This window comes from Mustela erminea, chromosome 14 (genome assembly GCF_009829155.1).
Source record: "Mustela erminea isolate mMusErm1 chromosome 14, mMusErm1.Pri, whole genome shotgun sequence".
Lineage (NCBI taxonomy): Eukaryota > Metazoa > Chordata > Mammalia > Carnivora > Mustelidae > Mustela > Mustela erminea.
This window is the reverse complement of record NC_045627.1, coordinates 18,418,242-18,445,922: the sequence shown is the minus strand read 5'-3', so window position 1 is coordinate 18,445,922 and position 27,681 is coordinate 18,418,242. Positions and strand designations below refer to the sequence as shown.

General features: G+C 43.6%; 1 protein-coding gene across 2 annotated transcripts in view; it reads left to right on the top strand.

The window, feature by feature from the left end:
• The window catches only part of PAPSS2 (3'-phosphoadenosine 5'-phosphosulfate synthase 2), a 120,203-nt gene that overhangs the window by 7,557 nt on the left and 84,965 nt on the right, over nucleotides 1–27,681 (top strand). The window contains exon 1 of one of the 2 annotated variants that reach the window (XM_032313425.1): nucleotides 12,747–12,986. The exons of the other annotated variant lie outside the window; for it this stretch is intronic. Coding sequence (XP_032169316.1) covers nucleotides 12,762–12,986 — 225 coding nt within the window. The 5' untranslated portion in view covers nucleotides 12,747–12,761. Of the gene's footprint in view, nucleotides 1–12,746; nucleotides 12,987–27,681 lie in introns of those variants that run through there. 2 annotated transcript variants of the gene reach the window in all.

Below are 27,681 nucleotides of genomic sequence, written 5' to 3'. Positions count from 1 at the left end.
TTGTTTTTATTTTAATCAGACATACAGACTTACCGGGGGAAATTAAAATAAGGTAAGATCTAGTATGTCGGTACCTCTTGCTGATTTTCTCCCATCGGTTTCCCTAAGGTTTTTTTTCTTGACTGTCCTCCTCACCACATCAAGGCAGTGATCTCTAACCTTTGTTGACTTTGTCTCTCTTCACTACAAACCCTTGGGCACTGATCTCCAGTATATGTGTATTTACGTAGGAATTCTAGCCCTTTACTATGGTACTGACATTCTCTGCACAATGTTAAACAGGCCAAAATTAAATTTTAAAGGATAAAATAAATAAAGATCAAACTTTTTCTTTTTTTTTATTTGAAGACCTAATCAGCTTTATGCAAAATTCATGAATCAGGCAGCATCCAGTCTAGTGAGTAGAAAGAGCTCCAGGGAGCTGTACAAAATGCACTTTTGTTGGCAGATGGGGACAGGAAAAGGAAGTTTCTTAACAAGGAGGGGGCGGTGCTTGGATGGCTCAGATGGTTGAACGTCTGCCTACAGCCCAGGTCATGGTCCCAGGGGCCTGGGATCGAGCCCCGCATTGGTTCCCTACTCAGTGGGTAGCCTGCTTCTTCCTTTCCCTTTGCCATTCCGTCCGCCTGTACTCTCTGGCTCTCAACTATTTAAATAAATAAAATCTTAAACAAAAACAAAAACAAAAAACGAAGAGAGGATTCTTCCAGGCAGGTTCTTCCTTTGGATGAAGGGTAGGGTCCACCACACAGACTCCCTCACTAATACAGATCAGACGGTTCCAGAGTCCCTGGTGACAACCCCATTTCCGGGACCTGGCTGAAATTGGGGTTAGTCTTAGTTTGCCGATGTGGGGCTCGGCACGAGTGACCTCATCTTGGGCCAATGTGCCCTTAGCACCGCCCTCCACTACTGCTCTGTGGTTCTCTCGGCCTCTGTTGAACCTTCGTGTGGTATTCATGGGTCGTGACATTTTGTGCTTGATTCCAAGTCACAAGCCATGACTTTGGATTCAGTTCTGAAAGCAGTCTCTCTCTTCATTCCTCTTCCGACATTCCGGTCTTCGGGAGATCATTTGCTTGGTGGTTAGTGGCTACAAACATGCATTTAAAGTTTTTGACAGAAACACATCAGGGAGATAACTTATAACTGTCTTAAACAGGATAATTCCCCATGTCCAGAGTGGCCTTTGGGGCCACCGTCCCCCCTTGACCTAAACCAAGTAAGTTGAAGATCCTATTGAAGGAGTCACTCTTTTTTTTTTTTTTTTAAGATTTATTTATTTATTTGACAGAGAGATCGCAGGTAGGCAGAGAGGCAGGCAGAGGGGGTTGGGGAAGCAGGCCCCCTGCTGAGCAGAGAGCCGGATGTGGGGCTCGATCCCAGGACCCTCAGATCATGACCTGAGCCGAAGGCGAGGCTTAACCCACTGAGCCACCCAGGCACCCCAGGAGTCACCCTTTTAAAGCCAAGTAGCTTGCTCAGGGATTTCTGGTCGTTGAATTTCAGCCTCCCCAGAAAATTTTCTCCAGCTACAGCAGTGGTGTTGGCCACAGCACTGAGCCTCCTAGCTCAGCTGAAAGATAAACACCAGCTACCCTATTATCGAGATCAACTTTGGCCAGAGAGTCTAGGACTTTTGTTGAGAAACTGTTGCTTTAACAACAGATTCTGTGGTATTCTTAGGAGAGGTTCCTGATTATTTCACACTTAGTCCTAAACAGGGCAGTAGGGCCCCTGCCAAAGGAAGGGAATCCTGAATCAGGAGTGCCTCTTGGCCATTCCCATTTGAATCTGTGGCTCAAGACTGGGTAAGTGATAGCCACAGAGGCCAGTAAAATTTTAGGAGTCTGTAAACCACACAGGCAGTTTTGTTCTGGTTTATCTTTCCTCGGTCCCGGTTTTTTGCTAAAAGCCAAAACGCAAAGTTCCCCTCGGGTTGAACCGGCCGACATCAACAGTTGGAAGGGCAGACTGAGGGCTCCACACTGACGGATCAAGAACAGCACACAGCCACCGACAACGCCCACGCAGATCTGCAGGCAGCTTGAAGGTCTGCTCAGAACCCTGGGAATTGTGGTCCGAAAGGCTAAGGGCGTGGCTCTGGACTAAGTCCTCCGCCGACTCAGCTGGGCTCCAGATTATAGGTGGATTACATCAGCCTGCCCTGCCCCTCATGGGAAAGTCAATTTCCCATGAAATTGTCAATGACTTTGTGGAAAAGTCAACCAGGAGCTCAGGGCAAAGAGAACAGCGCTCAGAACCGAGAGGAACTTACCCATGATGCCCAGAAACATTGAGAAAGACAGAGAACTCAAGGAGGGGTTCACAGGTCCTGGGCCTGTGTTTCTCATTGTCCCCAGATACCATCAGAATTTCACTTTGGATCCCACCACTGCCACCAAATCTGTTAAAAAACAAAATTCAACCAAGTAACTTTGAAGGTCTAATTGGCTTTATTCAATGACTCATGAATCACGCAGCACCCCATCTAGCAGATAGAAAGGCACTCCCAGGTTAAACTATTTTAAAATTACTTTTAAATTGGGTTTTATTTCATAACAGTACAAAAACTACTGCTTTTGCTAGAGAGAACAATATGATTATTTAAATATACTTCTTTCTCTTTAAGAAAACAGGATTTGGAACTATGATACTGCAGTACAGAATTTGGGGCTAGTTCAGTTTATTACAATACTTTTTTTTTTTAAGTTTTATTTAATGAAATAATCTTTATACACAACATGGAGCTGGAACTCATGGCCCCAAGATCAGGAGTCTTATGCTCTACCGACTGAGCCAGCCAAGCACCCCATACTTGTCTCCTTTTAATCTTTCTTTCCATTAAGATATAATTCACATACTGTAAAATTTGCCCCATTTAAAGTGTACAATTTAGCTTTTTTCAGGACATTCACAAATTGATGTAACCATCACCACTATGTAATTTGAGGATATTTTCATCACCTCTGAAAAACCTCATACTTATTAGCAGTCACTGCCCTACACCCTCCTTCCCCAGCTGGTGCAACCACCAATCTGTCTTCCATCTCAGTGGATTTGCTGATTCTGGACATTTCATGCAAATGGAATCAGGCAATATGTGGCTTTTTGTGTCTGTCTTCTTTCCCTTGCCGTGACGTTTTCAAGGTCCATCCACGTTGTATCACATGTCAGTACTATGTTCCTTTTCATGGCCAAATAATATTCTGTTGTATGGATATCCCACCTTTTCTTTATCTCTTTTTTCACTTTCTGGCTGTTTGAGTTTTTCCCCCTTCTTGGCTCTTAGGAATAACATTGCTATGAACATTTGTGTACGAGCTTTTGTGTGGACATTTGTTTTCATTCCTCCTGGTTAGTATGTGCCTAAGCTTGGAATTGCCGGGTTGTACGCTAACTTTGTGTTTAATCATGCAAAGGCTATTTGCTGAAGTGGCTGCAGCACTTTATGATCCTGCCAGCAGCGTTACAGGGGTTCCAATGTCTCCATAGCCCCAGCAGCCCTGGTTACTGCCCATCTTTTATGAAAGCCATCTTCATGCCTGTGAATGGTATCCTATTGTAGTTCTGACTTCCGTTTCCCTAATCACTAAAGTTGTTGAGTATCTCTTCATGGTCCTGTTGGTCTTCTTTGGAGAAATTTCTCTTCAAATCATTTGTCCATGTTCATAATGAGTTATTTATCTTTTTATTGTTGAGTAATAAGTATTCTTTGTATATTTTGAACACTAGACCCTTATCAGATATATGATTTACAAAAAAAATTTTTTTTCATCCTGTGGGTTATGCTTTTCACTTCTGATAGTGGTCTTTGAAGCACAAAAGATTATTTTGAGGAAGTCATTTTATCTATTGTTTTTTGGAGGTTGCTTGTACTTTTGGTATCATATCTAATAAAACGTTGCCTAATCCAAGGTTGTGAAGCTTTATATCTGTGTTTTCTTCAAAAAGTTTTATAGTTTTAGTTCTCATGTGTAGGTCTTTTATCTGTTTTGCGTGAATTTTTGTGCACAGCCTGCGGTAGGAGTCCAGCTTCATTCTTTGAATGTGAATAGTCAGTTATTCCAGCATATTCATGGGAAATACTATTCTCATCCCTGTTGAATAATGATGGTACTTTCTCAATTCTGTTCCACTGATCTGTACATTCTAGTACTTGCTTTTTTTGTTTTTGTTTTCAGAGACAGAGAGACAGAGAGAGAGAGAAAAAGTTTATGTGTGCAACAGGGGTGGGGGGTAAAATGGGGGGCAGAGAGATAGATAATCTCAAGCAGGCTCCATGGCCAGCACGGAGCCCAGCACAGGGCTTGATCTTATGACCCCAAGATCATGACCTAAGCTGAAATGAGGAGTCTGAGGCTTAACTGACTAAGCCATTCAGGCATCCCCCAGTACTTGGTTTGTAATGTATGTCACAGCTGAAAAGTTAACTCACAAAGATTTTAGATCAAATGGAAAAAAAATGCATCATTGGCTCCTTTTACTAAGCATTTCCTATCATATCCACCAATTAACCAAATGTTTGGCTAAAGATCTAGCTAGTGAGTTTCCATCTTTTCTGATGTCTGTGAAGTGATCTTGCAAACTGATAGTAAGGTGTTGCATTTTTTCCCGTTTTAACATCTAGACGCAAAAATTCATTAAAACTCTTAATTTGGAGAATTTTTAAAATGGGTTAACAAATTCTTTTTCTGTGTGTTCAAAAATGCAACTATGAGAGTTTTTAGTAAGTTCTTGTTACACTTTTGTAATTTTAGCAACAAAAACTGCAGGATAACAAAAACATTTTGAAGGATTTATTTTTAAATGGATCTTACCATAGCTGATGTTTGTTACCTTAAGGAGAATATAATTTCTTTCTTCGTGTCATTCCAATTTTAGTATATGTGCTGCCAGAGCATGTAATTTCTTTCTTAAAAGCTGTACTAGGAAGTATCAGAAAAGTCTCATTAATTCTATTGTTATTCACTTGTGATTACATTACTAGTATCCTCTTCAACCTATGTATGGTTTCTTTGCAGCACGTATTTTTAAGCTACGTGTCTGTATTGGGAGAGTATGTTAATTAAGACTTAATAATATAATCTGTTGATTTTTTTTTAAATGTCATTAATTACTTCATTTACTGTCCTTTCTTTCTACATTTTTAGGGGTAATTCTAATATTTTTTTCTCGAAACTCTTAAGTTGGATGCTATTCATTTTTTACTTCAGGGGGTTCCCCAAACCCGGCTCAGGTTAATGATTTGCCAGAAGGACTCACAGAACTTACTGAAAGCTCAGTGGTTATGTTTTCTCTACAAGGAAAGGAGACAGTTTAAAATCAGCCAAAGGAACAGACACATAGGGCTGAGTTGTGGCATGGCAAATGCAAAGCTTTCCTTGTCCTCTCCCCGGGGGCCGGCAGGTGTTACCCTCCAGACATCGATGTGGGACAATCCCCAGGGGGCTTTGCTGACCAGAGAAGCTCTTCTAAGCCTGTGCTCAGAGTTGTTGTTGTCATTGTTGGTTTCAATTTTTAAGAAGTTGAAGATGTACGATGCGTTTGATTTATTAAGTGTCCAGAATTCTTACTGTGGCTCCTTTCTGTGGACATGATGTATGGATTGATGATTGCCGGCGTGGCTGAACACAGTATTCAGGTGGACCCAAACTGTGTGAGCCAAAGCCCCCATGCACAGGTTCTGTGCAACAACAGGAGTAAAGCTTGGGGTTAAGTCTTGCAATTTTCTCATTTCTGAAAACCTCCGCTTAGCCACTGACTCCAGCCAAAGTTTCCCTGGCGCAGGTCCCACTTTCCCCAGTGGGTAAAAGGTCTCTTGAATTCTTAACTACTCTCAGTTGGAGGGCTGCACTCTCTTTTGTAGGCCTGATCAATAAGGAAAGTGGATCTTGGTCAGGAAAGCCAGTCCCCCTCAAACTCTTCTCAGCTTGCTTTCTCCTGTGCCCACTCCCTGACCCTCAGTTTGAGGGACTCCCTCCTCCGGTTCTGTTCCATAGAACTTTGTTGCTGGGTTAGAGCACTTACCACATTCTGTTCTTCTTGTTTATTCACTCCTTACTAGCCCCTGAGTTCCTACCTTACTCATCTTTGTATCCCTAGCACAGCCTAACAGAGTAATAACTACTGTACGGAAGGGACTGGAGCTTTGAAACACAGAAGACCAGCAGGAGAATAAAAATGACACAGTCGGTACAAATTTTGCATCGCCCCAATCGTTGGTGTTTCTGTAAGACTTTAAGCTTGGGGCACCTGGCTGGCTCAGTCAGTGGAACATGAGACTCTTGATTTCGGGGCTGTGAGTTCAAGCCCCAGGTTAGGTATAGAGATTACTTAAAAATAAAATCTTAAAAAAAGAAAGGAAGGAAGGAAGAGAGAAAGAAATTTTAGAAAGAATTTAAAGAAAGAATTTAGGCTCAAAGATAACATAGAGAGATTATCTTTAAATGTGTGACACAGTTTACAGAAATATTTTAGAAGAGGCAGCCAATGGATTGTGCAAATTCTTGAGGTTCAATCATAATTTGTGCAATCCATGTCTTTAAAAAAAAAACAAAAGACTTTATTTGAGAGGGAGAGAGAAGGAGCACAGGAGCAGGGGGAGGGGCAGAGGCAGAGGGAGAAGCAGACTCCCTGCTGAGCAGGGAGCCCCACACTTGGGGGCTCCATTCCGGGACCCTGAGATCATGACCTGAGCCGAAGGCAGATGCTTAACCGACTGAGCCACCCAGGCGCCCCTTGTTTAGGAATTTAGAAGGTACTGATTAAATAGTGTCTGACTACATTTTCAGTTTGAACATGTCATTTTGACTAATGTATTTGATTCCTTAAATTTGCACAAAGACAGTGACACAAAGACAGGATTTCAATTGCATGCAGTGTTTTCTAAAGGGAAACGGATGCACGTGCCCCACTGTGGAGAGAAAAACTCCCGAGAACTTCTGTATTGTAAGCACCTGACTTTAAGTTCTTGATTGGAAAGGCTCCATTTCAAAGGAATCCATCGCAAGCAGGAGACCCAGCTTCTACTGAAACAGCGAGATAAGCAGCCGTGTTGCCCAATCTATGAAGTTCCCCTTTGAGAAAGCCCCTGGGTACCCACATAGGTGACCACTTGGTGACTCATCCTCTCCCTTCCTGGACCCTCATTGCTGCTCTAATGCTTTAAATTAGTCAATAGAGGGTAAACTTGTGAAGTTTCAGGCACCCACGCTCAAATCCTAATAAAATGAGGCCTTGGGGCGCCTGGGTGGCTCAGTAGGTTAAGCTGATGCCTTTGGCTCAGGTCATGATCTCAGGGTCCTGGGATCGGGCTCCACGTTGGGCTCCCTGCGTGGCAGGAAGTCTGCTTCTCCTTCTGTGTCTCCCCTCCGCTGGTGCTCACTTGTGCTCTCTCTTATTGTGCCAAATAAATAAAATAATTGTGCCAAATTAATAAAATCTTAAAAAAAAAAAAAAGAGTGCCAGGTAAATGCTCCCTTTCTCTTCCTGTACCTGTGACCTTGCTGTGTAGCCTCTGAGTGTGCGTGCCAGGTTCCCCTCAAGCTTTGTAATAAGCCTTGTTCTTCAAGATTCCATGATGGTTTTGCTGAGGTGTATCTTCCAATCACTGTAAGAACGTAGAGAGCACAATGAGTCTCTCACATCAAGCAGGGGCCAGGGTCAAGCAGGGATGTGAGCAATTAAGGTACCACAGCTAGTCGACATCATGGGACTGGCGTCAGCTGACACCCCGAACTAATCATGAGCAGAAACAGAGGAGGTCTGCAGGGACTCCAAACCAGTGAAATCCCCTTAAGAAGGGGAAGACTTCGGCAGCAAACTGTCTGACTCTTCAGCCATGACCCCTCTATCTGACCCCTCCGCGTAAGAAGCCAGGTGTAATCACCTGCTGAATGCCCTTGAGTTCAAAATCCTGAACCTGCTTGATAATCTTCATTTCACTTTGCTTTATGACTGAAACCAGCTGAGGTTGTGGAAAGACACAACTCATGGGTGCACCTTCAGAGCCGGCTGTGATAAAGGACCACAGGGCCAGCCTGGCCACAACACTGGCCCCAGTGGTGTTGGGGGGAAACACCTGTAGGGCTTGCCTTGCATAAATATGGCCCTCCTGAGGGCCTCATGTACTTCTAGGCAAGAACATCACCATGGGTAGGCTGAGCAGACACAACGATTTTTTTTTTTAAGATTTTATTTATTTATTTGTCAGAGAGAGATCACAAGTAGATGGAGAGGCAGGCAGAGAGAGAGAGAGAGGGAAGCAGGCTCCCTGCTGAGCAGAGAGCCCAATGCGGGACTCGATCCCAGGACCCTGAGATCATGACCTGAGCCGAAGGCAGCGGCTTAACCCACTGAGCCACCCAGGCGCCCCAGACACAACGATTTTAAGTAACTTCAGATGGAATGCTTCCAGAAGAAGCAAGTGCAAAGGATTTCCTAGAGACAGCGCCCTCAAGGTCAAGCCTCAGGCAGTTCTCACAGAGCCGCACAACAAATCTGGGCTCAGAAAAACAAGCAAGCAAACAAACAAAAACCCACGAAGAATGTTCAAGAAAGTAAGTCACCGTGAATGAGAGGCAGCAGAAACTACAAATCATAAAAGCAACCCCAAGAAGACTTAAGCTAGCAGGAGGTGGCTGGTTTGTTTTGTTTTGTTTTTATTTTTTTTTTAAGAATTTATTTATTTATTTAAGAGAGAGAGAGAGAGAGAGAGCTGAAGCATGGGAGAGGGAGAAGTAGGCACCGCACTGAGCAGGGAGACCTACGCCAAGGCTCATCTCCGGACCCTGAGACCATGACCAGAGCCAAAGGCAGATAGATGCTTAATGACTGAGCCACCCGGATGCCCCGAGGTGGCTGTTTTGAGTCAGGTATCCTAAGGTACTTTTTTTTTTTTTTTTTTGATTCAGGTAGCCAACATATAGTACATCATTAGTTTCAGATGTAGTGTTCAATAATTTATCAATTTCATGTAACACCCAGTTCTCATCACATCACATGCCGTCCTTAATGCCTATTACCCAGTTACCCCATCCCCCTATTCACCTCCCCTCCAGCAACCCACAGTTTGTTTCCTAGAGTTTAGAGTCTCTCATGGTTTTTCTCCCTCTCTATTGACTTTCCATTCTGTTTTCCCTAAGGTACTTTTTAAAGAGAACTATACTGATTAAATTTACTCTAAATACATATATTAAAATTCTAAGAATAACCATCCAAATAATAGAAATTGAATATATATGCTCCAAACTGTTAAGGGGCAGGAAAATGGAATGAGAAAAAAACACTTTAATCAATCCAAAAGAAGACAAGAAAGGAGAAGGGAAATATGAAAAAAGCAATGCAAATAGATAACCATCTACTATGCAAATGAGAAGAGGGCAAAAATAAATCAGTAATCATAAGAAAGGTCAGTGACATGAACTTTTCAGTTAAATGTCATGGACTCTCAGGCTGTATAAAGAATTAAATCCAGATATGTGCTGTTGTCAAAAGACGTAACAGAAATAGAAGAATAGAGAAAGGTAGAAAATAAAATTCTGGAGGATATATAAGCAGATAAAGAAAGGAGGGGGGAATGGATTACACAGGTGTTCAGGGGCGCACCTGTTGTGATGAGCCCTGGGTGATGTACGGACATGCTGAGTCACACCGGACTCTAACATCACACTGTATGTTAACTATCTGGAATTTAAATAAAAACTTAAAAACAAACCAACCAGGTAAATACTAAGCAAGAGATAGCTGGTGAAGCTGTGTAAATCAGAGTCAAAACAGACTAGAATTTTAAAACGTTGCCAGTAAGTTATCACTGAACGATAAAAGGTGTATTCACCAGAAGAGTATAATTTTAAATGTATGGTACCTAATAACATAAGTAAACCTTCAAAGTATATTGGGTAGAAGCAAAATGAAAAGGAGGAATAGCTGTGTCTACCATTATTGTGGGAAATCTTAATACATTATTTTCTCAATAATTGCTAGATCAGATGAACCTTTCTAAGGCTATAGAGGGATTGTCCAACACAGTCAGCAAGCTCTCACCACTAGTCAAATGTAGAACACTCGATTCAGCAACCAGAGGAGCTACGTTTTCTTGAACACAGGAGCGCTGTGCAGTAAGGAATTTGACCTTGCCAAAGAGTGGTCAGGCTTTTCCCCTTGACTTCTGGGGGCTAATGTATGTCGTACGTCGCGGGGGTATCCCTGTTTAGGCTAGATGTGACTGGCCACACCCACTGATCTTCGGTTAGGGGCCAGTCATGCCAGGACGACCAATCATGTGATACAGAGTGGGGGACTTTGGGTCACACAGTATAGAATATTGGATTCAACCATGTGGGCAATTAATCTATCAACCAGTCATGTGTATGTAACGAAGCCCTAACGAAAATCCTGATTATTGAGGCTCAGATGAGCTTCTCTGTTTGGCTAAACCCTGTGCGCACTGTCACAAATCAGTGCTGGGGGGTCTTGTGTCCTGACCCTATAAGAGAAGACAATTGGAAGCTTTACCTCAAAACAAAAAATAAAGACTGTTCCCCTCCCATATATTGGGAATTTTAAAATCACTTTAGTAAATAGCTTATGGATTGATATAGATCTAAATGGGAAATTTTAGTTTTGTATCTGTGTATTAAAAAGGAAAAAAAGGGGGCACCTGGGTGGCTCAGTGAGTTAAGCCTCTGCCTTCAGCTCAGGTCCTGGGATGGAGTCCCACATCTGGGCTCTCTGCCCAGCGGGGAGCCTGCTTCCCCCTCTCTCTCTGCCTCCCTCTCTGCCTACTTGTGATCTCTTTCTCTGTGTCAAATAAATAAATAAAACCTTAAAAAAAATAAAAAAAAAAATGCAGCATTGTACTTTTGGTTTGCAAGATCACTTCACAGACATCAGAAAAGGTGGAAACTCACCAGCTAGGTCTTTAACCCAAACATTTGCATTATTGATGGATGTGATGGGAAATGCTTAGTAAATGGAGCCAATGATGTGGGTTTTTTGTTTCATTTTGTTTTGTTTTTTGCCATTTGACCTAAGAATCTTGGTAAGTTATCTTTGCAGCTGTGACATACATTCAAAACCAAGTACTGGGGCATACAGATCAATGGAATAGAATCGAGAGTCTAAAAATAAACCCATACATTTATGGCCTATTGATTTTTGACAAAGGTACCATAACAATTCAACAGAGCCAAGAATTACAATTTTAGCAAATGTGCTGGGACAACAGGCTGTTCTGATTCAAAAACTGAAATCAAACTCCTACCACATGGCACGTGCAAAAATGAACTCAAAATGGATCAAAGACCTCAACAAAAGAGCTAAAAATGCTAAAGCACGGATAGAAATCTTCACCAGCTGGGAGTAGGCGGTGCTGTTTTGGGTAGGATCCCCCAAGTGCAAACAACCCAGAGAAAGGACCGTGGAATCGGAACTTTGAATCGCGTGTCCCTCTGGATCTGGTGTTGTGTCCTCCCTTTGACTCTGTATTACCATTCGTAAAATGAAAGTCAACTACCAAAGGAGTTACTGTAAGAATGCAAGGAGATACGGTTCTAAAGCATTCGGTATGGTGCTGCACGCCACAGACATGCAGTAATGGCCATCATCGTGAGTATTACAAGGATAAGGCTGACCAAGAATCAAAGTATACTAAGGGTTCATCTAATTATGAAACCCTGGGATCAATTTGAAGAGCTCGGTATTGGTAGATAACTGATCACAACGCAGTGTCATTCTTGTCTGTAGATATGTAAATTCTGTCCTTTTAGTGGTTCCGTTGACTTCCTGCTCCTGCCCAAGGGGCAAGCAGTTTGCCTCTATTTGCGTATTATTTTTTGATATTCCTGATCTCTAAGCGGGAACACTTTGTTGTATACTTTAAGTGGTTAAATTGTATGGTATGTGAATTTTATCTCAATCAAGCCGTTAAAAAAAAAATTTTTTTTTTTAAGTGCCTCAGTGCTATTTAGCACAATTCTGTGAAAGAACCCGGGTAGGAACAATTCAGACCACTCTTCTGGAGCTAGAGGTGGGCCATGAGCCCCTGGGAGGAACCCCTTGGTATGGATCCCAGGGCTCCTAGGGGCATCTGGTTGACCCCACAGGCATGGGGCAGAAGACCAGAGAACACTTCACAGCACATGGGAGAAAACAGATACGAGGTCAAGTGGATGGCAGTCGAGGTCCCAGACCGAAAAGGGACTTACAGAATTCCAAGGAAGGCACTTCAAATGTGGGGGCCCTCGGGGGCAGGGCTGGGGTAGAGGCCCCTTCGGCCAAGGGCCCTTCACCACCAAGAAGATGTTTCTTTCACAAATGCTTGCCTTCCGTGTTGAGTTCTATGAATATATCTAATTAAATTGGAAAGCTGAGTACAGCAGAAATAGAATGAAATTTTTAAAGTCCGAGCTACAAAATCCTTATCTTCTCCAATCCTTTGGGTTGTTAACCTCTAGACAGCTTTCACACTTTGAGGGGCCTTTCACATTTCCAAACCCTGTTCCTAGAATCTTTTCTACCCTCCACAGATCACATTCTCCTAGAAGATATCCTTCCTGTCATGTCTTATTTCCATTTCCAGGAGGTGTTTTACATCTGCATTGCAAAACAGCAGCCCTGTCCTGCTTCCTTTCCAGCCCAGGGTAAATGTTATTTTCCCCAACAAGCCACCTGGATGCCTTCCAACCCCCAAGGCCTGTGCATCAGTCTCTATGGAAACCCTTTTCCTTTCCAGACAAGCTTGTCTCCTCCAGTAGGAAATGGATTTTGCACTCTTTTGCCCTAATTCAAGTTGCCCCCCTCCAACTCCTCTCCAGAGCTGCAATTCTTCTAGCAAGAAGGTGGAGGAAACCATTTCTGGCCGGTCAAGCTCATCTCCGCACATCCATGCTGGACTTCTTCCCCCCACTCGCCACCTTGCTGCCTTTGCTCCTATTCCTGCCTGCACCTGGAATTCCCTCACCCAGTTTAATCACAAGGCCGAGGTAAAGTACCACCTTTTCCAAAGCATGGTGTGGTTGTTTGCTGCAGAAGAGCCTAAGAAAAGAAGCACAAAGTTGGCCACTTTGGCCACTGTACCAGGCCAGCAGGGAGAAGTCCAAAGCAACCCCTCTTTGTCCCCAGCCAGCAGCTGATTTCTAGTAGCAGGCTACTCAAAATTATATATATATATATATATATATATATATATATATATATATATATATGTATGTATTTTTTTTTAAAGGGCCCAAATTATACTTCCTTTTTTTTTTTTTTTTAAAGCACAAATTTTGTGTTTTGCAAATTCCTGCAGGTAGAACTCATAAGGCCTTGTGCATTTTGGGCTCATGGGCCTCCTACCATCATAAAGGCTTTTCATGGGCCCTGTAGTTTTCCTTCCTTTCTTTTTTTGGGGGGTGTGTGCCAGATGGAAAAAAAAAAAAAGAAAGAAAAATTTTCTTTGATCCTAAGTTTATTTTTCTCTTCTGCTTTTAAAAGAAATGAAAACCGTTTGGCCTCTGAAAGTACTGTCATTTCAGGAACGGTTCCTAATGGAGATTCAGCCCTCAGACCGCATCTCATAATTCTCATGATGTAGCATAAAGGGGGTAGTTTGGTGGAGTGGGTCACAGGAGCAATCCTGGCGCCAGGCTGTCCGGGTGTGAATCCTGTCTGCCATTTCTAGCGGTGTGGCTGCAGAGCAGCTCTCTAATGTCTTTGTGACTCAGTTTCCTCATTGGTAAAATAGTTCGTCAGGTCATGGGTACAGTTCAAGGGGCTAATTTGTGCCAAGACCAAAGACTGACACACAGCACTGTTTAAGTGTTAGCTATTATCATTATTGATTATTGCCAATGTTAGGTACCTAGTCAATACATAGTGAATGAAACGACGAATATTCTTCTTAAGCCAAGGTACTATTTTCAGCAAAATCAAACCACCTTAAAGGGATTTTAAACCTGGACATAATTATTTTTATTTTTGAGAAAGAGGGAAAAATCCCCAGACCTCCTGAGAATGTTCTTCTGATGCTGACCCAAAACCATGGCCCCTGCCATTTCCATCCTATCTGTGAGTCCTGCTTCTGTGTCCTTGAAGCTACTTAGAACAAGGCTATTCTTTTTCAGACAAGCTTCCAAGTATTTTTAGTTAGAGGTCATGTATCCGTTTATCTTCTGTATTCCAAGGTCGTATCCATACTTTTTCATCAATGCTCAAGGGCCCATGACTCACAGACTCCTGGCCAAGCTGGTCTTTCTCCTCAGGGCACAGTCGAATTCCACTCTTGTTGCATGGCCCCCCAGCGTGCCGCTCAGGCAGGGAACCCTGGTACCCTCCCCGCCTTTAGTCTGGCCCCTTTCTACATTCATACAAATATAGGTTGAGAAGGTTCGAGATGTTTTGTCAGTTTCATTATACCATTGGTTGGTTGATACTAAATCAGTGACCAAGTCCGTTCTCTTTTTGTATACAAAATCATGAGGCCAGGCTTTCTTCGCCCTTCACTTCTACAGTTGGTTTTATAAACCTGAATGGAGGACTTTCCGTTTGATGACTACTTCAGATCTTACCTCTTACAGCCCAGTGTCTTAGCCTAGTAAATCGTGGTTTTCTTTGGGCAGTCACATTAGTTCTTCCAAATTTTTATCACCTAAAACTTGGTGAGCATACTTTGTCTGGTTTTATCTAAGTCGTTTATATACATCTCCCCCGGGGGCTAGGTCAGACCATTCACCTAAGGGATTGCCTTTGGGTTGACATATTTTTTTGGATAAAGTTACCCAGCCAGTTTTGAATCCTACCTGCCATCATTCACCTCTAACATGAGCAGGAAATACTTTGTAACAGGCCAGTGCACATGACATTTAATTTGTCTGGCACAACAGTTTGCAGACTAGGATGTCCTTCAGAATCACCTTTCCAGGGGCACCTGGGTTGGCTCCGTTGGTTAGGGGTCTGACTCTCGGTTTCAGCTCAGGTGGTGGTCTCAGGGTTGTGGGATCAAGCCCTGTGTCAGCTCCACGCTCAGGGCAGAGTCTGCTTGGGATTCCCTCTCTCCCTCTCCCTCTGCCCCTTCCCCGACTTGTACTGCCCTCTCCTCAAATAAATAAATACAACTTTAAAGAAAAAATACAGATTCTTGGGGGCGCCTGGCTGGCTCAGTTAGTAGAGCGTGTGACTCTTGGTCCAGCCCCATGTTGGATGTAGAGATTACTTAAAAATAAAATCTATTAAAATATTATACAGATTGACATAGAGACTCTATGTCAATAGGTTCTAAGTTCTGAGAATTAGTCGTTTTTAAAAATACCCCCAAGTCATTCTGCTCTGGCTAGTACCCGGGGACCACATGCTCTTGCTAATCAAACTGTAGTCTGTAGATCAGAGGTAGCAGCCGGCCCAGGGGGATGGTTGGAGAGGCAGAACCTCCACTCCTACCCCAAACCGGCCAGATCGGTCAGCATCTAAAGATCACCAGCTGATTTGTAGGCCCATGAAAGTAAAGGAACACATCTAAGCCATTCCTAGAAGTTAGCTGAGTAATTAGAATGACTCAAGAAGGAGACGGAAGAGGAGGAGGAAGGAGGAAGAGGTATGAGGAAAGGAGAGTAGTTCTGTCCCCTCCACTTATTAGAAATTTGGAATTGGACACATTGTTTCACCTCAATCCCTTCATCTACCTCAAAAGGGCTTTTAAGTTTTAATGAGTTTATGCCTGTGAATCACTAAGCACATTCCCTACCCCCAGGTGTGTCTGTTCTGGGTTGAATTGTGTCCTCCGCAAATATATCGAGGTCCTCCCCCTTGGTATCTGTGAATGGGACCTTATCTGGAAACGGGGTCTTTGCAGATGTGATCGAGCTAACATGAGGTCATTAGGGTGGCTCTAATCCGATATGGCCAGTGTCCTTATAAGAACAGGAGAATGCACAGGGAGAGTGCCACGTGGTGAGGTAGAGACTGGAGTAGTATTGGGGCAAGGTGAGAAATACCAAAGATTGACAGCCACCCCTGAAGTACAAAGAGGCAAAGAAGGATGCCCCTATAGTTTTCGGAGAAAACACAGCCTTGCCGATTTCAGACCACTAGCCTTCAGAACTGTAAGACACTAAATTTCTGTGTTGTAAGACCCCTAGTTTGTGGTTCTTTGTCACCACAGTTCAGCGCTGGACAAGGCTCTCTTGGTTCATCTTGTCCCAAGATCTCACACCAAGGCAAGCCACTCTATAGCCTTTTCAAAACCGTTTCATCGTCAGTTGTATGCTGGAGGTTCATTTTCTGGAGTCATGCTGAGGGAAGGGTTGCACCCGACACGTAGGTTGCTATGCGTGTTGGCAAAGCGTGAGGGGAAAACCTAAACATGTTTATTTAGTCCTTTTTTTTTTTTTTCTTTTTAAGTGAAAGCCTTATTCATGTTTCCTTGAAGTACACTGTAATGCTCAATTTCCCGTCAGCCTCAGCCTCCGGAATCTCTGTAAGCACAGCACAGAACCCCTCACTGCCAGCAAACACCAAAAGGCTCTGCTTCAAGCTAAGGTTCTTTGCATATACCTCCCCACCCCCTGAGAATGAATCCCTCTTGGCCTAGAAAGGCTTGGGATCCAGAACAGAATGGCTAATGTATTAACAGAATGAAGAAGAAGAATTCAATTAAATGCAATCCTACTGGATTATGCCAATTTCCATAAGTTCAGTGCCTGAAAAAGACTATTCCATGAACATTTAATTGGTGACATACAGGTCCGAGGCCCAGAGCTGTGGGTGAGGGGAAGCTCCTGAGATGTGGTCCTGCCTTCAAGGAGCTCAGAGCACATGGAGGTTCCAACACCTTACAGGCAACTGTAACCTCAACCAGGGGGAGGGGAGATTTGCTTCAACAAGCCCAGAAAGCTTGCTTGGCAGAGAGAGTGGGCATAGAAGCCTTGGAAATTGGGGGGGGGGGGGTTTCAACAGTAGAGATGGGGGAGAATGTCGTCTTAGGAAAGGGAACAGTGTGGGTCAAGGCACATGTGCTCATGCGTGTAGTCCCCACAGTGAACCATGGCTTGACAGTGTCAGGTGCATGGGGACAAGTGACGAGGATGAAAAGGCTCAAGATATGGCTTCTATCTTAAGGACTCGAATGCCTCTATAAGGAACTGTAGTCAGGAGGCAGTAGGGAGCCATGAAGAGCTCTAGGCAGGATGTGGCATGATTTGGTTTGTGCTTGGAGTCAGTGACTCTGGGTGCAGATGGTGTAATGGATGGATTTAAAACAGAAAAGGTGGAGGAGCCCTCCTCAGGTTTCTGCTTGTCTTCTGAATCCCTTACCACATAGACTTGATTACACAGGAACAGGTACAGGTTGTTTGTCCACATGCTTCTTTCCTAGAAGGTGGTCTGCTCGTCTCAGGGAACCACTCCCTCACCCCGTCATTACAAAGATCATCTCTACAATTATAACGCAAGCAGCTTCTTGTCTGTGGCTGACTCAAGCGTTTGTCCCTTTCTGAAGGGTAAAGTGCGTGCTTAAAACATTTACCCATTTGGGTTAAAATTGAAATGTGAGCTTTACTTTACAATAGGTGAACTCTTGGCGTGCCTGGGTGGTTCAGTCGGGTAAGCATCCAGCTCTTGTTTTGTTCGGCTCAGGTCATGATCTCAGGATCCTGGGTTCCGTACTCATCTGGGGGGTCTGCTTGAAATTCTCTCTCTTTCTCTCTCCCTCTGCCCCTCCCCCTGCTTGTGTGCACACACACACTTTCTCTAAAATAAATAAATAAATCTTTAAAATAAAATAAGACAAACCATGTGAACTTTTTGATCTGGCAATTCCATGGATCAAAATTTGCCCTAAGGAAATAATCAGGGTGGCCACAAAGACTGATCTATAGTTGCATATAGTAATAGAAAATTGCAAACAGCCTAAGCATCCAAGAAAAGACTGGGCAAATAAGTTATGTAATGCTTTTTGAAGACTATCTAATAATATGGGTAAATGTTGTAATGTACTTTTGAGTTTAAGAAGCAGATTACAAAGCAGTATGATTCCATTTTTGTTAAAAAAAAAATTAAATAATTCATGGAGAAAGATTGGAAGGGTATTGACCAAGACTGTAACAACAGTGGCTATCTTTGGTTGATGAGTGAGGATTATGAGTGATTTTTATTTTATTCTTTGGTCTTTCTTATAATTTTTTAAGTTTTCTACAATGAAAATGTATAATTTTGTTTACCAGGAAGAAATTCTATTTAAAAATTGCTCTTACTCTTGAGGGGTGGAGTAACATTCAGGACTGTTCTTAGCTACTTTGCCTCCCTTGGGTGAGTCTGGTCTCCCTTTGAATGAGAGGCTTAGTTCAGATCATCTCTAAGATCCTTTAAACCATAAGCTGTCTTACCACATTGTCTATGCCTTTCATGTTCTCCCAGTGCCAGGTGCAGACCTTGTCCGAGCATCCATCACAAGGCTACGTGTCTGCCTCTCCCCAGCCGTTCGGCCGTACAGCCCTTCAGGAGCTCCTTCAGCCTCTGTCTATGAGGGGCAGTCTGGTTTCAAGTGACATACATTACTCAAACTGACTTGAGCAAACAAAGGAAATTATTATTAGGTCCCAGCCCTAGAAGATCTATTTTGTTGTAGCTGGATTTAATATCCAGATGACAGCACCCAGGCCCTGTCCCTTTCCGCTCTCCTTCTGTTCCTGTTGGCCTCTTTGTCAGCTCCCAGCAGCCTTGAGCTCACACGCTCACAGCTGTAGCCTCAATGGAGCGGGGAGATCTTCATTCTCTCTGTAGTTCTGCAGAAGTTCCAGATCGCTTTTCTTTGAGTCCAATGCACTTCCCTGTGGCCAGAGGCTTCGGATATACCAGGAACCCCCTGTAGCTTTGGTTGGTGGTGGTCAAGGTGGGATACGGTGCAAAGGCTAGCCCCTGCCGAAGAAACCACATGAACAAAGAACAGATTCCCAAAGATGCTATCACTAGGTAAGAGGAAATGAATTCTAGGCTAGAAAGGTGCCTGGCATCAAGTGGGTGAGGACTCAGTACAGCCTGTGGGATGGAGGAGGGACCAAAGTAAGCTGTTGATTTTCTTCCCCGCAGATAAACAATCATCTTACCCGATTCCGATCAGCCAGGTGCACTCCAGACTGTTGTTTTCTGTGGCCATTCATTCTGGCTCTGATCATTTTTTTTTTTGAATAATTGGCTTAATCTTAGCTACTAATAGAAATTTGAACCTGTTTTTATGAAGTCATTTTCCCCTTCAGCCTTTGTTACACATTCATTTTCTCAGGGTCAAGTGAGAATTTCTATTGGATTAATATAAAATGAGAAGGACTACTGTGACTCCAGGCACTACAGTGAACTGATTTATGCTTTGTCTTTGAAAGCCTGTTGGAACATTTCTTTCTATGGTATGCGGGAAATTATCCATCTCAAATAGGGAATACTTTACTTAATGATTGCAAAACTCTTTTGCTAGAAAAGAAAAACCAAGAGCCATAAGAGTCCTGTCACTACTCTGCTTTGATACAGGTGAGATGCAGATTTTTTTTTAGTTTCCTAATGATTGGGCATTCATATTCTTATTTTTTTAAAATGTAATAAAAGAATATATAAAGCGTCCTGGAATCGAGTCCACATCGGGCTCCTTGCTCGGCAGGGAGCCTGCTTCTCCCTCTGCCTCTGCCTGCAATTCTGTCTGCCTGTGCTTGCTCTCTCTTCCTCTCTCTCTCTGACAAATAAATAAAATCTTAAAAAAAAAAAAAAAGATTTCTTAAAAAAAAAAAAAGATACATAAAAAAATTCAAACAGTATAAAGGAATATCCCATGAAAAGTAAGCCTTTCTTCTACCCCTGATATTCCTGTACAGAAGCCACCACAGCTAATAGCTTTCTATTTATTTTTCCAGAGATCTGCAATACAAAAGTAAGCTGACCTATGTGTCTCCATAGCTCCCCTTTGCCTTTTTACGCAGCTGGTAAATGCACCTGTTCTGCTCCTTGGGTTTTTTAATTTTTTAAATTTAATTGTTTACTTTTAAAGATGTTGTTTATTTATTTGACAGAGATCACAAGTAGGCAGAGAGACAAGCAGAGGGAAGCAGGCTCCCTGCAGAGCAGAGAGCCTGATGTGGGGCCTGATCCCAGGACTCTGGGTTCATGACCTGAGCCGAAGGCAGAGGCTTTAACCCACTGTGTCACCCAGGCACCCCTAGTTTTTATTTTTTTAAGATTTCATTTATCTATTTGAGGGAGAGCAGAGAGCACAAGTTGGGGGAGGGGCAGAGGGAGAAGCTTAATCCCAGGATTAATCTCAGGATCCTGAGATTGTGACCTGAGCTGAAGGCAGACGCCCAACCGACTGCATCACCCAGGCACCCAGGGATTTGTGTGTGGGTGTGTGTTTTAACTTATTAATGTGTCTCAGAGAGAGTGCCATATCAGAACAGATAACTTAACCTTGTTCTTTTTAATGAGTGCCCAGTATTCTAATATAAGACTATACCAAAAAAAATTTTTTTTGATGCAAAAAGATGTTTTTATTAAAGCATGGGGACAGGACCCATGGGCAGAAAGAGCTGCCAAGACGATACCATGCCTTTTTCACCACTCCTCTATCAATGGGCATGTAAGTTGTTACAGTCTTTTGCTACCTCACCGACAAGGACTTTCCCCTTATCTGACAAGATGTTTTTGCCTTTTATTGAAAGGGATCACTGGAGGGTTCCTCAGAGGATAAATAAAAATAAGAATTTTTAAAATTCTAAAGCCATGACATTGGCACAGTACCACTTCATACTGCCAGGTAAATTCTGGAATGCCTTAACTTTCCTGGCAGATGGTACCTCTGTCCTCACACTCTATTCCTACCAACTCCTGTGAGAAGATAAGGGGAGGACTGTTATTTTCTTGCCTTAGGTTCTTACCAGCCTCAAGTTCTGGAACCATGCTACTCCCCAGAGTAGACCCTGAAATCTCAGATTCAACCGGATTGAACTCAAGTGAGCTTGTGTCACACTCCTTCTGTCTCAGGAGGGGAAACCTAGGAGCTGCCAATCACCTCAATCACAAAAAGATTTGGTGGGGTTTGAGCTCTTCTTGGACAACCCTGAGGGTCTTTCTCCTGGGGGGTTATTCAGCCCTTTGCTAACTAATTTATATTTTCCTCTACTTACTGTGGGGTTACATTGCGATAAACCCATTGTGAATTGAAAATACTGTAAATCAAAAATGCATTTAATACCCCCAACCCACAGGACCTGATAGCTTAGTTTAGCCCACCTTAAATGTGCTCAACACCTGCATTAATCTACACTCTTGGGCAAAATTACTTGACACAAATCCTATTTCACAGTAAAGTGCAGACTCTCCCACATGATCTACTGATCCCTGTGCCGAGGTGACAAACAGGACAAGTGGGGAGTGGAGTGCAGAATGGTGGGAAGTGTGCAGGTTGGGGGTTCTGCCTAGAGGCTGCTGCCTGGTGTCCCAGAGAGGATTGCACCGCACCTTGCCAGCCCCAGAAAAGGTCCAAACTCAAAATTCCAAGTATGGTCTCTACTGAAGCATGTCACTTTGACACCCTCATAAAGGTGAAAAAGTTGAAGGACATCGAGGACCGTCTGTAGATACTTAACAGTAGAGTCACATCATACACATCTTTAACGTGCAAGAATTCTATCGTGTGTCCTTCGCAAAAAGAGAAAGAATTCAAGTAATGCAGGAACGTCCCCGCTAGTGGCTGGAGGAGCATGTCCCCTGGGGGGGTACGTGATTGTGCCTCAGTCAGCTGAGAACTTCAGAAGGATGGTGTGAATGACTATAAGGGTTTGATCCAAAGAGTGAAACCACTTTTTCCTGGCGGCAGGTAAGAGAGATGGACAGAAGAAAGTAAGGAATTTGTTGAGCATAGTAATGAAGAGTGAGGGAATCTGGTGAAAGTATTTTCACACTGACCACACTAAACCAAGAATCGGAACCATACTTGGTTTTGCTTCTGAAGGATTTTCCAGGTTACTGTTGCCTGTCGATGAATCGTGCCCTCTCTTACGTGGTAGAACTTAAACCACGTTAAACATGACCTCACCGTATCTCATCTGAGCTTCTGGCAGGCTCGGGGGCGTAATGTAGCATGCCAGAATCTGCAAGCCAATAAGTAAGCATCGGGGCTGGATTCAAACCCATGCTGCCAGCAATGCCTAAATATTATTGCCTCCTCATTTATAACTCTGTCATGTAACAAAGAGAATGACAGTGGCTCTGGGCTGACCAGCTGGGCTTACCCAATACTAAAGGATTTCCTGGAACTTTCACTTTTTTTTTTTTTTTTTTTTAATAGAGAGCACGGAGACAGAGGGTGAGAGAGCATGGGGGTGGTGGGCGGAGGGGAGAAGGGCAGAGGAAGATGGAGAGAGAGAATCTTAAGCAGGCTCCATGCCCAGCACAGAGCCCCTCACAGGGCTCCATCTCAGGACCCTGAGACTGTGACTTGAGCCGAAATCAAGAGTCAGGCCCTTCACTGACTGAGCCCTGGGACTTTCACTTTTAAAATTAAGATAGTCCCGGGCAAACTGTGGTGGTCAGTCAGCCTGTTTGGGTTTTGGAAGGTTTAATTGATCTTCCTATTCTTTTATTTATTTATTTATTTGAGAGAGAGTTCAAGCAGGGGGAGGGCGGAAGGAGAGGAAGAAGCAGGCTCCCCACTGAGCACGGAGCCCGGTGCCAATGCTGATGGGAGGCTCCATCCCACGACCCTGAGATCATGACCTAAACCGAAGGCAGACGTTTAACCGAATGAGCCTCCCAGCTGCCCCGTTCTTTCTATTCTGAATGCTTCCTCTGACCTTCTGTGGCTGGACCTTATTCTAAGCCATAGTTCCAGGAATAATGCCTAGAAGGTTAAAACAGAGCCTGTGGATAAATTAAGCCTATGAGACCTAAGGGAGGCCCATCTGCCAATGACTTTGAACCCTTTGAGTCTTTTTTTGAAATCCTGAGCTCTATTAAAATCAATATTCCGATGATGCAAGTAATCACCAGGTGACTCAGGTGCTTTGTGAATCTGTTTTCGTGATTTTCTGGAGCTTGTGGATTGTAGTAAGATGGGCAAAGCCAGGGGCACCTGGGTGGCTCAGTGGGTTAAGCCTCTGCCTTCGGCTCAGGTCGTGATCTCAGGGTCCTGGAATCGAGCTCCACATCAGGCTCTCTGCTCAGCAGGAAGCCTGCTTCTCCCTCTCTCTCTGCCTGCTGCTCATCCTACTTGTGTTCTCTCTCTCTGTCAAATAAATAAATAAAATCTTAAAAAAAAAAAAAAAAAAAGATGAGCAAAACCCATGATGAAAGTGTCAGTTTGCAGTACCTTTTCCCGAGAGAGGTTGAAGCAGAAGCAGGTAAAAAACAAGTGATGGCTAGGAAGCTCTCCAGAGAAGATACACAGATGGCCAGTAATCACATGAAGAGGTGGCCATCCCCGTCGGCCTTCAGGGAGATGCGCACCCAAACCACAGTGAGATCCTGCTTTGCATGCGCTGCGCCAGCTCTAATAAAATAAGATGGTCAGTAACAAGTGTTGGTGAGAGTATGAGAAATTAGAACTCCTGCACCACCACCAGCAGGCAGGTAAAACAGTGCCGACTTCAGAAAGAGGCTGGCACTTCCTCAAATCGTTAAACGCAGAGTTAGCGCGAGACCCCGCAGTCCTGCTCCTAGATCCATACCCGAAGGAAACGGAAACACGTCTACACAAAAACTTGCCTGTGAATGTGCACAGCGGCACTATTCGCAACAGCTGAAAGGTGGAAACTACCCAAATGGACACATTAATAACGGATAAAGAAAATGTGGAATTTCCATACAATGGGATATTGTCAGTCATAAAAAAATGAAGTGTTCATGAATACTACTAAGTGGGTGAACCCAGAAATATCATGCTAAAAAATGAAGTCAGACGCAAAAGTTCACATATCATCTAGGAAATACCCAGAATCCGCACATGTGTAGAAAGATAGAAAGATAGTGGTTTCCAGGGGCTGAAGACCGGGGAATTGTGGGGTGATGGCCTAGGAGCGTGGAGTTTCTTTGGGGGGGGCTAATAGAAACAATCTAAATCTGGTTTTGGTGATGGGTGTACAGTACAACTTTGTGAATGTTTTAACTCCCGCTGAATTGTGTACTTGAAACAGATGCATTTTATGGTACGTGAGTTACATGTCAATGAAATGATAAGGAAAAAGGAAAAAGAAAGGAAGGAAGGAAAGAAAAAAGGAAAAGGTGGAAGATTGTTCTCAGCCTCGCTTCTGTCTCAAGGCACAGCCCAGACCACGTTGCCAGCCTTCTGACCCAAGGAGGTTAAGTCAAACCCAAGGTCAGCAATCCGCACGTCATCAACTCTCCCTCCGGGTTCAGCCGGAAAGTTCTGGGGGATTTTAAATCTCTTTTATGATAAGTAAAAGTAGGTGATCAGATCACCACCCTCCACCACAGGCAATGGAAGCACTAAAAGGGAGTCCTGTTTGTTGAGCTATTACCAGCTGGCTCCCCACTGAGTAAAGAGCCCAATGCGGGGCTCGATCCTACGACCCTGAGATCATGACCTGAGCCGAAGGCAGGAGCTTAATTGACTGAGCCACCCAGGCGTCCCTTATTTAGGATTTTAAATTAATATTCTGTTCATTCCCCATGTCCTGGAACCTAGCAAGGAAAGAAAGCTGGTCACTAACATGCTTTGAGGCCAGTTTTTTGTGTTTTTTTGTGTGTGTCTTTTTTTTTTTTTTTTTTTAGATTTTATTTATTTATTTGACAGAGAGAGAGAGAGACATTACAATTAGGCAGAGAGGCAGGCAGAGAGAGAGAAGGGAAAGCAGGCATCCCGCTGAGTAGGGAGCCTGGGATCATGACCTGAGCCGAAGGCAGAGGCTTAACGACTGAGCCACCCAGGCGCCCCTGTTTGTTTTTTTGTTTTTGTTTTTGTTTTTTGTTAAAGAAGTCAAGATCCTTCCTTTGCACTCAACTAATAGGAAATGTGTGATTATTCAGCCTGGGGAGAGCACACACTAGAAGTGCAGAAACACTGTCTCCAGTGAAGGGTTTGCTAAGCAAACTGACATTATTGACCTAACACACCTCAAGGATTTATTAAACCTACAGGAGAGAAACTGTGTCTAAAGTTCACCAGAGGAGCACGTGTGAACGAAGCTGGTAAATACGAACTCCCCTTCCCCGGCAGTGCCTCGTCTGGAAGCATCTCTCAGGAGCCGGGCGCTAGTTCTTGCCGTTGGAGGTCATTTGAAAAGAATCAGAAAAGCATTTGCCTTAAAGCAATAAATAAGAAAATATTGATATCGTCTCCACAACCATTTAAGCTTCTCTTTTCACTTATGCAGGATGAGCTTTCCTCTAATCACTCCAAGCTTAAGGCTCGTTATTCTCTTTGATAAGTTTTTAAGGAACTGTTTTCATGCACAGGCACTGGTGGGCTGTGTGCCTGGTTGTTAGAAGCGTGGCGGGTCAGGCACACCCTGGGTTGGTTCCTGGCTCTGCTGTTGACTTAGCTACTTAACCTCTTTATGTCTCATTTCCGCTTCCATACAAGCAGAGCAAAGCGATGTTACAAGCTTCTTGCTGCAAAGATTAAGGAAGTGAACAGATGTAAAGCACTTAGGATAGCGTCAGGTGCTCTGGGCCTTAGCTCCGTTGTCATCAGTTAGCCAACCAGGCATCAAGCCTAAAACAACAAGTTAATCTGAACCGCTCAGCCTCACTCTGTTGCACCACCCCGGGAATCTGTATCTGTAAAAGGATCCAGTCATTGGACCACAGATGGGTGAAGCTGATGCTTTCTGAGCAGAATTCTAATACGAAGAAAGGGGTCCGAGGCCAGGCGGGTGACGGAATAGAATGGAAAACTGGGACTAAGCTGAGGATACGTCTTCTTAGGCAGCAAGAAGTCTGTACCAAGTTTACCTATAAAGAATACAATGTGTTATTTCAAGAGACCGTCATCTCTCCATCATTTTTCAGAATGTCTGTCCGGTGAGAGTGTACTAGCTAAGACAACACCACCAGGCATGTAATGTGACACATGAGTTAAAATAAGTGTTTCCTGTTAGAATAGCTTTTTAGGATTTTAGATGTAATAATTTCACATCTCCTATTAGATACAAGTGTTTTTCTCTGATGCAAGTATATACATGCTCAGTGTGTTAGCATTTAATTTTCAGTTTTGTTCAAAAAACATGCCCACTTTGGTGGACCTCATGTTCAAAGGGTTGAGAATTTCACATACCAACGTGAGAAATGAGTAGTGGGTGTGGACAGAAAGTACATGTACTATGTCGTTTAAATTACTTAACAATTGATTTACAAGGCTCTCATTTTGTTAAAGCCCTCACTGCACCTCCCGGGGCAGCAACCTTGCAGGATGGAATAGATGATGCTGGTATCACAGCCTTGGCCGTTGGGAGTCCTCCCAGGTGTGCTCCTGGGTTCTTTTGATGAGCTGTCATTCTTTTTCCTTTTTCTCCTTGCTCTTCCCCTCCTCCCCCTTCTCCTCCTCCTCTAACTCCTCCTCATCCTCCCTTTCCTTCTTCTTCTCCTGGCTTTGTTTTTGTTTTTGTTTGTTAGCATTTTCTTTTTTTTTTTTTTTAAGATTTTATTTATTTATTTGACAGAGAGAGATCACAAGTAGGCAGAGAGGCAGGCAGAGAGAGAGGAGGAAGCAGGCTCCCCGCTGAGCAGAGAGCCTGATGCAGGGCTCGATCCCAGGACCCTGAGATCATGACCTGAGCTGAAGGCAGCGGCTTAACCCACTGAGCCACCCAGGTGCCCCATGTTTGTTAGCATTTTCTTACTTTCTGATGCCTTGAGTTGCTCCCGCCTCATTTTGTACTCTTCCTGCCCTAGACTTGACCAGTTCTCCATGGGACACAGGTTCCTTTTATTGGAGAAAGGCATTTAGAAACTGAGATCCGGGCTTTCGGGGTGCTCACTGCTGCTGTAACGTGTGTTTTTAGACTCTTTTGGGGGACGGAGCTGGGAAATAATGAGCACGTTTATATGTAACATGTCTACTCATACACATCGATGTTTCTGTATCTACTGATACGTAGGTATATTAAAAACCTATGAATTCACACCAGTATCTCTGTTTCCAACCTGACACCACCAGGTCAATCCCAGCTTTCCTCTCTCCTCGTTTGTAGATTTTTTTCAGTGACTGAGGAACTTGTTCTAGTTACATGGAACATATTTCCCTTTTTGATCAGACAAAATACACATGTGAAATGGTCTCAGAATTGCTAACTCTCATCCCGGTAGGAAACACCCCACTACCAAGAGGGCAGCATTCCTGCACAGTCCTTTCTGTCTGAGCCTTTCAGCGGCCCGTCCCAATACCGTCTTCTAATAAAACTTAGGTTAGTTCATTACCTGCTTCAGTAGAGTCGTGTTATTCATGGACAGTATATTTATGTTCGTTTTTCACCATTTTTAAAAGATAGTATTTATTTATTTAAATATTAGCGGGAGAGAAAGAGAGAGAGAGCATGAGTGCAATGAAGGGCAGAGGGAGAAGCAGACCCCCCTGCTGAGCAAGGAACCTGACATGGGGCTCGATCCCAGGACCCTGGGATCATGACCTGAGCCGAAGGCAGACGCTTCCGCAACTGAGCCACCCAGGCACCCCGTTTTTCACTGTCTATATTCCATTTTACA